The sequence below is a fragment of the Talpa europaea genome (assembly GCF_964194135.1).
Source record: "Talpa europaea genome assembly, chromosome: 4".
NCBI lineage: Eukaryota > Metazoa > Chordata > Mammalia > Eulipotyphla > Talpidae > Talpa > Talpa europaea.
This window is the reverse complement of record NC_140070.1, coordinates 39,899,999-39,913,515: the sequence shown is the minus strand read 5'-3', so window position 1 is coordinate 39,913,515 and position 13,517 is coordinate 39,899,999. Positions and strand designations below refer to the sequence as shown.

The following is a 13,517-nucleotide window of genomic DNA, read 5'->3' as shown; positions in this document are numbered from 1 at the left end:
TGGCGGTGGTGGGGTTACTGCTAATATCATATATGTGGTAGATCAGAATGGAGAGATGGAGAGAAGTAAGGGTGCTTTCTAATATCCTTGAGTGCTAAGTCAGTCTCAGAAACTGCCCAGCTTCAGGCTGCGTAGTGTTATTAAAATTAAATATCCTATTGTGTAAATCACTTTTACTTTTGTAATTTTTCGAAAAGGGTTTTTAAAGGATACACTTGGAAACAGCATTATTTTGACCATGATTTACCAGATGTAAAAGGAATGTAAAAGGAGTAAGAAATAAAAATTCTACCTTTTTGGGTACACATCCAACATTCACCTGGGGAAAAAAATAGAAAAGGACATGTTTTAAGATTATTAAACTCAAACCATCAAACTTACAAACATATAAGAAATGAAGTACAAGCATCAACCCATATGTCCTTGAGTTCTAAGTTACCATCTGTAGTTACCTCCTTTTTTCTATTACAATGTTAGGAAAGATCTAAATTTTTTTTATGTGATGAGGCAAATAATTTTAGTCATCAACAGTGTGTCAAGAGAAGCACCACAGGGATGTTACAGTCAGGAAGTAGCAGAAGCCTACACACACACAGCAGCTAGGGAAGAAGCCGAAGAGGACAGCAGCACAGAGATCAAAACCCACCAGCTGAATAAGGGCAACTGGACCATCTGAGCATCTGTCCTGGAAACCCACTATGGCATGTGCTGGGTAAAACACCCTAGTGCAAAATCTATGTGATTCTTCAGGACAACAATGAGGCAGGCAGTAAGGTTCATCCATGCTATGCAGTCCTATATAATTGCTACAGAGAAGTCACAAATTTGACTCAGTCTTCTAACAGCCAATATATAAAGGAAAAGAGAAATAATTTTAACACTTCACATCAAAACTAACCAACTGCTTAGGAAAAATAATATTCATACCTGCTAGACTAAAGAAATTAGTCTACCAAGGATCCCTGTAGGCAAGCTATAATGCATATGTTTACATACAAGTTTTCATTTATTTCCTTTTGATCTGGTCCTAAAATTTCTACCTTGTGGGGTGGGGGAGCTGCTAGGTTAAGAGTAAAACTGATGACAATTGCTTTAGGTGAAGATTCCCACTTGATCAAATGGTAACCACTGGGTGTAACCTAGCAGAGAAAGTGGTTACAGAAGGAAAACTAGATTGAAAAGCTAACTAACTACAGGCCCTTTAGTGCTAGAGACTGGACATGTAATGTGTATTTCAGATGTACTTAAACCTTATAAATACTTACTGGGAAGTGTTGATGATGTGTCTTGTTCACTACAACATTGTTGTAAGACTTAAAAAGCAAAAATCACCTGTACATCTTATAGTCTAGTTGGTTGCTAAATGAATGTTTACGTACTGGTGAATATTTATCGAAAGTCCACAAATACAAGGTACATAGCATAGAACTTAGGATGCTTGTCAACGATAGCAAGAAAACTTGAGGAAATGCTAGATCTCATAAAATAACTATGATTTATGACTACTTTGAAGCAGTTAGTCTCAAAAAGTAACCTAAAATATAGAAAAGCTAAATGCAGAAAGAGATCATATCATGTCTAAACACTTACTTGGTAAAATAATTTTCCCTACTATTAGCTATTATGTAAAAAAATATTTATGCAACAGTGAAAACCATAAACACTCCATAGAAAACTGCATTAGAAAATTAAAGGTGAAGACAGGCAACTATTAATCAGAGACCCTCTGCAGAGGAGGAGGACGGAGAGGGATCAAAACAGGGGAGGGAGGAACACAAGGGACTATGGTGATGATGCATGGATAAACTGGTGGCGGGAATTTTCTGGGGACTATACCTGAGAGGAGAAAGCATGCATGCTACAAAAAGAATGATATAACATATATATGTAAAAAATGTTCTTTTTTCTTTAATGATTTATTTATTTTTTATATAAGAGCTGGGCACAGGAGGGTGAGAGGATTCACCTGAGACAGAGTGGGGAGCAGAACAGGGAGATGACCGAAATACACTGCTGAGGGGAACAGCGGGCGCAACAGGAAAGGTCTGCCACACTATGTGGGAATCCCCTGGCTGGCCAGGAATCAAACCCGTGCTGCAGAGGCTGCGGACAGCTTCACAGTGCTGCGCTCAACCCACTGTGCCACTGGGGAGGCCCTATATGTAAAAAAATTTTTCAAAATTAAAGGCGAGGGCCTTCCTGGCAGCCTAGGGGTTAAGTCTCAGTGCTATCAACACTCTGGCCTGAGTTCAATCCCCAAGCAGGGAGCTAACCCACATATGGCACAGCAGACCTCTCCTGTCTCACCTGCAGCTCCCCTTAGCAGTGTATTTAAGAAGATCTGCCTCTTCTGCTCCCCACTGTCTGGTGAATCCTCTCACCACCCCCCACCTCTGGCCTACACCCCAGTTATTCTATACAAAAATAAATTTTAAAAAGTCTTGAAAAAATTACAGATGATAGATAATAAAAATTATGTATTTTCAACTCATTAATTTCATTTCATTCATGATCCAGTAGAAAGGATCAAGTATGCCAGTGTTAGAAAGCACACACGATTTAGTCCAGCAATTCTACAATTAGGAATATATCCTATAATAGGATATGTTATGCTATTATGCTCAGATGCCCAAAGATTCATGTCTAAGGAAGGCTACTCCTTGCAGCATTGTCACAGCGAATGACTGGAAATGAGTCAATAGGGAGTATCATTGTAGAGAGATTACTATACATTTAAACTATATAATACTCTGCAGCCATTTTAAAGAATAAAACAGATTTCTATGTACTGTTATGAGCCGTTCTAAAACATACAATATTAAGGGATAAAAAGAAATTTGCAGAACCACATGTATTCCATGTTTCAATGCATCTCTATATATTCATAAATCTAGTCATATGGCTGGTCATGTATTTGAGCCAAGGCCTCTTTGAAGTGGATGCCCCTTGTAGATGGATGCCTTAGCAAGTTTGAGTCAGACATTTGCATTCCAAAAAAAAAGTTAACTGAGAGCTTGCAGTACACTGCCCAAATTTCATTAGACTGAGGTTGTTTGAATGAGGGAATCTTATTCATCTATTGTACTATATCCTTCTATTCTTCTAGTAGTTTCAAATTCTAATTGCTAATAACATACCTGGGGCAATGCCATTATAATCCCACTATTTGGCACATAGGAAATACAAAGCAGTGGAATACGTTTCTACACAGGCTCAGGTTATCAGTCATTTGGGATTTTTTTTCCAGAAAGAGATGAGTCACACTGTCTAGTTGTGGACTTGGATTTTTTATACGATTATGCTACAGTATGGATTCATAAGGCAACAGAAGCAGGACTCAGAATGCTGAGTGTGGAATTCAAGCCTAATAAAATAAAGGAATTAACACTTATAGTAACATTACAAGTATAATTACAAGTATTTCCCATCCAGAAAGTGCTTTATATTAGCAATTAGAATAATTTATGACCTTCTACCTAGACTGTCCTTGTGTCTGAAAAAGCGAAGCAGAGGATATGCTATTTCTCAGCCTCACATATTTAACAGTTATGGACATGGATGACAAGAGTCAATTCTAAGGAAGGAGGCCTCAGCTAGTTTTAGAAACCTAGTTACTTACACTCCAGTACAACACATGAGATTACCAGCTGCCTCTCTGACTGGAAAGGGAAGAAAAGGATAATTAGTCATTACCAAGCTGATACTTCAGTGAAACAACATCAGATCCCATATCTGTGGTTTTGACCTATTGGTTACAGAGGTTCAAGTGATCCTTACCTTGGATATGATTAACATGTTAGATCACCTTACAGAACTGAGAAACATTTTGCCTACTAGATTACCAGTTTATTATAATGGGATATTAGTCTGGAAGAGCCACATGGAACAGCCCAGGACACAGTATCTAAGTGGGAAGGGTGAAGAGCTCCCACACCACTCTCCCAGAATGTTCACCAACCTAGATCTCTGAACCCCATCCTTTTGGGTTTCTACGAAGGCTTCATTACAAAGTCATAAGTGATTAAATCATTACCAGTTGGCGATTTTTTTTAATGCATACAAGAGCTGGGGTGTAAGCCAGAGGTGTGTGGGGGTGGGGGAGTGGCAGAGGAATGGGTAAGAGGATTCACCAGAGACAGAGTGGGGCGCAGAACAGGTAGACTGACTGAAATACACTGCTGAGAGACAGGAGTGGTCCACTGGGCCATGTGGGTTAGCTCCCTGGCCGCGGATAGTGCTGCTGTAGCTTGTGATAGCTTCATAGTGCTGAGACTTAATCCGTTGCACCACCAGGGAGACCCCCAGTTGGCAATTGACTCAACTTCCAGTCCCTTACTAGATCAGAGTTGTGAGAGTGATACTCTAACCTTTCTAATCTCAGGTTGGGTTTCCCTGGTAACCAGCCCCTATTTTTAGGTTCTTCCGAAAAGTAATCTCAGTAACATAAACTCCAGTCTGGTTGAAAGGGGTTTGTTGTAAACACTAAGATACCTTTAATACTTTTATCGCTTTGGAAATTCCAAACGTTTAAGTAGCGCTGAGCCAGGAATGGGGAAGAAAGCCAAATACATATTTCTTATTATAAATCACAATAGCATAAGCTGGCACATATTAAACTGTTGGAATAAGGAGTAAGCTCTGAATCCTTCAATGACATCCTAAATGAATTCCACACTCTGACAATTTTACAGACTACACCCCCATCTCCATGCCGAAGAGATCTCAGGAGTCAAGGATACAACTCCTGGTATACCATGAGCTTGACATCTAGAATGGGGGAGCTGTGGGAACCAGGGGTGGAGTTAAGTAGCCATGCTTGGCAGATAATTAAACACATGTGGGTTTATGCTACATTGATTGTCTGGGTTCATCTGCACGCTGGAGACTTGGAGGAGATGTGGAAGAGAAAGGCTGCTTTCGTCTTGACTTCATGTTGGATTATATCTTATATTTCCCGTTTTCTCTCTCTCCTCTGCCCCTTCTCTCTAGGACCTGCCTAATTCTTTTCTTGTGATTCCTTGCCAGCTGGTGTCTTAGGCTTGTGACAAGGTTTTAGGCCTCAGTGGCTCTGAGCCAAGCCTGTTTGGCTGGGCATTTGCCCATGAGGGGATGGATAATTTTCTGAGTTTTACTAGTTATGTCCTTTCTTCCTTACAGTTATGTGTGGACTATGTCTCTCTTGCCCTATGCACACTAATTCTATTAAAAATAATTTATGCCAAGATACGCTTTTTTTTGCCTTTGTGTGCAAAGATGGCTGAATCCCTTTCAGAGTGTACCCCTTAAAAGTTAGGGATACATGGGTGATCCCTTATTGTGTGCTAACAAAACATTCAGCATTCCTGCCTTTACCTTACCAAATTTCAGATAAGGTTTAGCCCAAAAAGACACAGGAGAGATAATTCTGTGTAAAGCATAATTTAAAGCAAGAAAATACGCTGATACAAGAGGTATTAAGAAAGGCTGGAACTGGGGTCTCCCCAGTGGCACAGCAGTTGAGCGCTGGGCTGCGAAGTTGCCTGCAGCCTCTGCAGCACCGGTTCAATCCCCGGCCACCGGTTGAGGGGCCCACATGGCACGCAGACCTCTCCTGCCACCCACTGCTCCCCTCAGCAGCGTACTTTGTCAGTCTGCCTGTTCTTCTCTGGCTCTGGTGCATTCTCTCACCCTCCCACGCTTCTGACTGCACTCCAGTGCTTGTATAAATAAATCTTAAAAAAAAATGAATAAACATAAAAAAAAGATTGGAACTGAATGATACATAGTATTGCAAACCAATGTTGCCTCAATTAAAAAAAACAAACTAGAAAGGTTGGAACTAAGGTTGTTTAGACTCAATAATTAGTTAAACACAACATTAGATTAATGTAAGACTCCCAGCCCCAGATATTGTGAAATTTAAAAAAACTGTTACCTCGGGGCATCCAGCGAGACCCAGAAATAGTTGAGACAAGCTGAACGTCTCTCTTTTGAACTGTCAATTCTCTTCTATCTGATGCTTAAAGCAGTGGTTCAGGCCCCCTAACTTCTGCCACTCCCCCCTCCCCCCCCCGCCAATGATCTGGACAATGCAATTATTGAGATAATTCTATCCAATGTGGTTGGTTACTTCACCTGACCACAAAGAAAACTTGTTGCCCAGGCTGGGCACTGAGCTATCTACCACCTTGAAAAGAAAAAGATTTAGGTTCCCTATTTAATCCTATTTAATCTCTAATGTTGCAACACTCAGTGAGCAAGTGGTTATTAGTAATAACTGACTAGAATATACTTACAAAAGCCAAAGGTTATTAATACGTTCACAAAATTTCTTCAATTCTACTCTACAAGAAAAGATTCTCTGTTGTTACTTGTTCAGATCTTGGCTTATGAAAATTAGAAGCTCTGAGGGATGTAGAAGCAGACTTTTCTCTTTCTGGTGCTACAGACTTAGTGGGTTCTGAGGCTGATGGCAAAGTAATATTATGCTAATGGTAAAAGCTTAGAGTAGAAAATTTACAATGGACATTTTTACAAGGTCAAAAACCAGAGGTGGGGGCAAAAAGGCTTATCAGGGGAAAATCTACCCAACCTGACCTCAAAGCAGTAAATTCCATAAAGTAATTCCATCAAAGAACAATAATATATAAAGACACAAAATGCAACCCATTTAGACTGCCCGTATATGTTAATGCAAATCTCTTTTCTCTTAATCAATTTGCCCCTTCCAAAAGACACCTCTTGTCTTTTAAGAGTACTGCCCTGTGTCTGAACAGGCATCTTCGTTTCTTAATAATTTTGATATGTGCCACTGAATGGGAGACTCTGCCAAATTCTCTCTCAGAGGGACCCAAGAACCCCACTCCCCAAACCTCATCACTCAGATTGGTACAAAAAAATCAATCAACAAGAAAACCAATGGCAACCATGGCATATGCCTATTTCAACTATACTTACCCTTTCTGATCACTCTTATTTGGCACTTATGAATATAGATGTGCTGCATTTTATGAAAACTCTGAATGCAGGAAACAAAATAAGATATTTTCTATTTTTGAAGGTTAACCATCAATACTGAAGGAACTTCAGAGTTCCTTTAAGTAAATGTATAATGAAAAACGTAAGTTCAAGAATGGGACATTATGACAAAGTACGTGAAATAAACCATTCACAGAAAAAAAAATACTGCCAGATTCCACTTAGATGGGGTATCTAAAGTAGTCAAATTCATAAAATCACAGAATGGAATGGTGGGTGCCAGGGACTGGAGGGCAGGGGAAATGGAGAGTTATTAATCAACAGGCACAATATTTCATCTAGACAGAATTACTAAGTTCTAGAGATCTGCTATACAACATTGTACTTGAAGTCAACAATGTGTACTATATACTTAAAAATGTGTTGAGCCTAGAACTCATGTTAAGTATTCTTACCTGGCGGCCTAGGGGTTAAGTCTCAGCACTGTCAGGACAATAGCCTGAGTTCCATATCTGATCAGGGAGCTAACCCACATATAGCACAGAAGACCTCTCCTGTCTCCCCTCTACTCCCCTTAGCAGTGTATTTCAGTAAATATGCCTGTTCTACTCCCCATTCGGCCTCTGGTGAGTTCTCTCACCCCACCCCACCTTCACACCTCTGGCCTATACCCCAGTTTTTCTACACACACACACACACACACACACACACACACACACACTCCCTCTCTCTCTCTCTCTCACACACACTCACACACTCTCTCATACACTCCTTACCAAAATAAAAGAAAAAAGCATATTCAGCCTTATGGGAATATATACATCATAATATCAAAAATATGCTATTACCTCCAAGCTAGATTACAATTTACTTATAGCCAAGTAATTGTTTCCTGCTTAAATAAACAGTCTACTGAGCAGCATATTGTTCTTTCAAAACCCTAACCTCTCCGTGTCAGCTTCTCCAATTGTACCTGTGCAGCAGAGTTCACGGAGACATTGACGACCAAGAATGTTTTTATTCAGTAGAAAATTCCAATTATAAAATAACTAAGTCATGGGAATGTAATGTACAGTGTGGTGACTATATTTAAAAATAGATCTTAAAAGTTCTCATCACAGGGAAAAAAAGCTTGCTGCTATATCTGATTACAAATGTTACCAGATTTATTGAGATTATTTCACAATATAAATATTGAATCATGATGCTGTACACTTGAAACCAATACCATATTATACTGTCAATTATACCTCAATTTAAAAAAAATGGTGATCAATACTTACTGCCCCATCCTCATTGGCAGAACTGTACACTATGAGATAAGCAGGTAGATACTCTGTATCAGAGAATCAGTACACTCAGCAAAATATGGGAACATGTGCTCCCACAGGCCCTGGGGCAAAGAGAGCAGTACATCAGAAAGAACTTCTCCTCAAGCTGACACTTCCCACCTCTGCGTAGGCAGACCTGAACTGCAGAGACAAAGCTCTAATTCACATGTGGCTTTGAGCATTCTTTGCATTTCTTCTTAATCTACTTTTGATCAAGAGAAGTGCTATATTTAGCTTTTTGAGACTCCAAAAACAAAATCAAAGATCATCTCATGTACTTTTTACTCCTCTAAGAAATTCCTTAAACATAAGATTCCTTATCTTAAATAAATGATTTCTTTCAGTTTCCTATTTTTGACATGGAACCTGATACCAAATAACTACATTTATTTCCCTGATCCAAAGACTATCAAGTTTAGTAGTAGTTATGTCCCTGTTACTTCTACTTTGGACCGAAGGGGGTCAGGATGTGCCATCCCTTTGGCATAAGGATTATTTTGAGCTGAAGGTAATTAAGAAACAGCAGACAGGAGGAACTCTGTCTTCCCCATTGTACCTAAGAACAGAATATAAATTTCCCATTGTAAAGGTGCCCCCCCTACTCTCTCCTGAACCAGGAAAGTCTTCACATAGCCCCTGCTTCCCACAAAGCCATGGGCATTGTATCTGGTTCATGCACACAAGAATAAGAATAGAGCTGTTTAAAAATACATCTGCTGGGGCTTCAGCCCAGACCTACTAAATCAAAAGCTCCAGGGTGAAGACCCATAAAGTAGACCCATCACCAAGTGTTTTTAAAGTAAATGATGGCTGATGCTAAGAAGCAAGGAAAAGATTTCTGCCCCGTAGTTGAGGCCAATGCTTAAAAAAAATATTCACAGATTACTCCATACAATTACACCAAAACCATGGTTTCTGATAGGTGTACTGCCAATTCCCAGGTTTGTTTTTCCCCCCCACACTTAGTTTATTTTCAGTTACATTTTAACTGACAAACAATTTGTTCCTTGGTAAATGAGAGTGCGGGACTAAAACAACACAAATTCCTGTGAAGATTCCCAAACCCACTTCTTAAAATGATAAAGGGGTCCCACGTAGTACGTGTTTCAAAAACCTTATAGAATTCAACTTAAAGGACTACCCTTTACTGTCAGGTATAAACTTCCTACATTTTATTAAAACACCATTTTTTTAAAAATGATAAACTTTTTAAAAGCCATTGCTTTAAAAAGTCAACAAGCTCACATTCCCACTTAAAAAACAAACAAACAAAATAGTCACAATGGATTAATGGATTTCCAAAATCAGGTCAAGCTCTACCATTCCATGACTCTAAACTTGTATGGAGGAAGGTTTTAAGCAAAAAATTAAAAACTTGTATTTTTATTTGTTACAAAATGATACATGGAAAATTTAGAAACTACAGATAACAACTACAAATGTAAGCTCCAGAGGACAGGAATTTTATTTGCTTTGTTTGCGGCTGTGCTCCAGCATCTAAAAAAGTACCTATGTAACTGGCATGTAAAATAATGAGCAAGCAAATATAAAACAAAAACAAAACATAATCCTACTACCTGGAAATAACCACCGATAGAGTAAGATTCTAATTTAAACATTCATGGCAATTTAAAAATTTTACGAAGCTTCAGAATTAATATATTTATTTAGAAAAAAAATTGGAGAGTTAATAATAACAAAACTTCTGACTTCCCCAAGGGGCAGCTCTCAACAGTACCCCGGGCACAAATTCACTTTTATTGTGTCATTACTCTTCTGCTCAAAATATTTCTACAGTTCACTGTGCTTTCAGAAGCTACACTTTTCTTTTAACTACCTATCCATCAGCTTCCCATCTCATTTCTATAAGAAATGCTCTGCTCCAGTGAAATTCCATTATACAACATACCCCACTTCAATGCCTTTACCCCTGACCCTACCCTGTCAAAAACTGATAATTCTTCTGTTTAAGTTCATAAACATACTATCTCCTATAAAAATCCATATCATGGTGCCCATGCAGAGATAATTCCAACTCTCTTTTTCAACTAGTAACTGATGCAATTAATACAGACTACAGTCTACATTTTGCTCTCTATTACAATTGAGTGACAAGATCTTCATCTTACAAGTGTTTGTATCTACCCTATCTCTCAGCCTCAATCCAAATACTGAGCACTAGGAATACAAGAAATGAAAACATGTACAAAAATTACTGCATATAAATGTATTACTGCAACTGTGGATAGTACTGATAACAAATCAAAATTCATGTCTTATCAATCGGTTGTAACTTTTATGATATTCAACATATACCTACACCCTTCCCTGTAATTCCAAAAGTCACTGTGACGAGAACCCAAGTCATAAAAATGTTAGGTAGCTGATTTCCTCAATTTTATCATTGCTCACAGAAAAATAAAAGTTGTTCCAGTAGCATGGATAAGCAAGTCAAGCACGCTGCAAGACAGCCGTGTCTGACTGTGCTGAGCTGTCCTTCAACTTCCTCTCAGAAGGCGTTTATCTAATGTATCCCCAGTCCCAACAGGAGCCTGAAGATAGGGCTGGCCCTTCTTGATTAATACTGGTGCAAGCAGAGACAGCCCTGTTGCCCACCTGTGACTATGTAGATGCCTCTTTCTTTCTCCTTTTTCTGAATAAACCTGTCCTTTTAAAATGTATATAGGGGCTTCCCTGGTGGCACAGGGGTTTAAGTCAGCCCTATCAAGCTATAACCAGCCACTGCTATGAGTTCGAGTATGAGATCGAGTATGAGTATGAGTTCGATGCCCAGCTAGGGAGCTAACCCACATGGTAAGACAGACCTCTCCTGCCTTGCTGCTGCTCCCCTCAGCAGTATATTTTAGTAGATCTGCCTGTTCTGCTCCCCACTCTGTCTCTGTTGAGTCCTCTCTCTCTCTCTCTCTCTCTCTCTCTCTCTCTCACACACACACACACACACACACACACACACACACACACACACACACGGCCAGCATCTCTAGCCTACACCCCACTTCTTGTATGCATAAATAAAAATAAATCTTTAAAAAATAAATAATAAAAATAAAATATATATTAAAAAATACTGATGCAGCCAAAGACTACAGATGCCACAAGGTAATTATGACATAAATGGGGAAGGAGGAAACAGAAAAACAGAAGTACAAAGATGAGCACTTAGCAAGTGCTCTCACCTACTGTCCGGAGAGTCACCAACTGTCCAATCTAGTTTCTGCAGAGACAGACTTCCAATAGAATCTTTCTAACTAAGCAGTCAAGGTGCAGGGTTGATAATCAACAAGGAGTTTCATTTCCTCATTGCCATCACATTCTGAACTTGAAAACTGAGCATTGGACAATGGAGTCAGCCCTTTCATAGCTGTCAGTTTTGAGTTTCATTCATTTCACCCAAGATTATTGAGCAAGGTATTTTGTGAAGGTGATGAGAGGTGCATAAATCCAGGAACCCATCCCTGTTCTAAAGGCGTTCCCAATTTAGTGTAATTTAAAGCCTACAAAGGAATTTAGTAAACTTATTCCCAAATCTCAAATTAGTCTAATACAGCATTTTAATATCAACAATAAATACCTCACCCAAGTCTTGTGAAAGATCACACCAGTAACTCGGAAACAAAATTTATTTTTTAATGTGACGACGTGTCTCAATCACAGGACTTTTTGGGGGGCAGAGGAGGCCAGACAAACCAAAACAAGACAGACAAAAGCAAAAGGTCTGAGAATTCACTTAATAGTAAGTCGTACATCAAGGCAACCTATAGTCCGTGCTTCTCAACCTTGTCTGCAATTCAGAATCACTGTGGAGCCTCTAAACCATCTCCCCCACCCCCCATAGCTGAGGCTCCACCAGGGCACTAGAATTTTTTCAGCTCCTCAATGTGCAACCAAGAGAAGAGAACCACCACTGTAAATCATTCTGCCCTTGAAATGAAAAGGAGGAAAGCAGGACCCGCATTCCTCCAGGACATTTACCCGAGCCCCTCTTTTCCCTCCCTGCCACATACACACACACCAGGTGCAATTTTCACCATGCATTTTTAGGTTTCATGGACCAGGTGAAATCAAGCATGGAATCCAATACTCTTCCACCTCAAAGAGTGAGGATGCAGTTAAGTCAGTTCACATTTGTCTACCAACGACTTCTGTCAAAGCCAGCCGGGCTGGAACACACGAAGATTTAGTTTGGGGGGTGAGGGGTGGGGGGCGCTACAAGGAAGTCCTTTACATTTCTGTCACCTTAACCTGCAGGCTGCCGACCTCGATCTCAAATGAGGGCGGGAACGCGAAAAGCACAGCGCAAGAAGTCGTTTGCGGGGCCTGGAGCGGCGAGTGGCTGCAGGAAAGAGGCGACTCGCCGCTGCGCGAAGGGCGAGGAGAAAGCGGGGCGCCGGGGCGCAGCGCTACAGAGAGGCGCGCGGCGCGCGGGGCGGGGGAGCCGGTTACTCACGCAAGTGCCGCCGAGCTTGTGTCTCTCCACCACCGCGGCCCTGGCGCCCAACTCGGCCGCCCGCCGCGCGCTGGCCAGTCCGCCCGAGCCGCCCCCGATCACCAGGTAGTCGTAGGAGGCCACGGCGTCGGCGGCGGGCGGCGGGCAGCGCGGCTGAGGCTCCTGCCTGCACTCCATGGCGCCGGGGAGGGCGCGGGCGGGCCGGGCTCGCGGGGAACGGCCGAAGGTGCTCGCGGCCCGCCGCCAGCAGGGCCCCGCGCTCGCGCTCAGGGCCCGGGCCAGCTGGGCCATGCACGCGGAAGTGCGCGGGGGGCGGGGGGAGGCGCCCCGGGGCGGGTCCCCGGGGAAGGAGCGGGCGCGCGCCCCGGGCGAGTGCAGCCTCACGGTGACTAAGCACCGGGCCGGAGCGCGGGGGCGGGGGGCCGCCGGCTCCGGGAGGGAGCTCTCCGGCCGGGGCGCTGCTGGAGCCGGGATGGGCGGCGCCCGCTCCGGCGCGCGCAGAGAGGTGAGGCTGCCTCCCCGCCCCGGTGAGCGAGGCAGCGGGCCCTGCGCTGAGTGAGCGCTTTGGGGAGGACTCCTCCGCCTGGATTCACCCCAGCACCCGGGTCCCCGCACCCCAGTGGCTTCAGCCGGCTGTACGTTTTTTTTTTTTTCCGAAGGCCAGTGGAACTGGGAAAGATAAACACCCTCTTTTGTCTCATCCAGTCACTCCTGGTCGGGCACCACATCGGTGTGATTTCCTGAATTTGATCACTGCAGTG

At 42.0% G+C, this 13,517-nt stretch overlaps 1 protein-coding gene across 4 annotated transcripts in view; it reads right to left on the bottom strand.

Annotated features, from left to right (window-relative positions):
- GSR (glutathione-disulfide reductase) overlaps positions 1–13,047 on the bottom strand; it is a gene marked incomplete at both ends in the record, with an annotated part of 35,896 nt that extends 22,849 nt beyond the window's left edge. For all 4 annotated transcript variants that reach the window (XM_084232468.1, XM_084232470.1, XM_084232469.1 and 1 more), the window contains 2 exons: positions 293–319; positions 12,757–13,047. In XM_084232468.1, coding sequence (XP_084088594.1) covers positions 293–319; positions 12,757–13,047 — 318 coding nt within the window. The remainder of the gene's footprint in view (positions 1–292; positions 320–12,756) is intronic.
- Between the last annotated feature and the right edge of the window lie 470 nt (positions 13,048–13,517).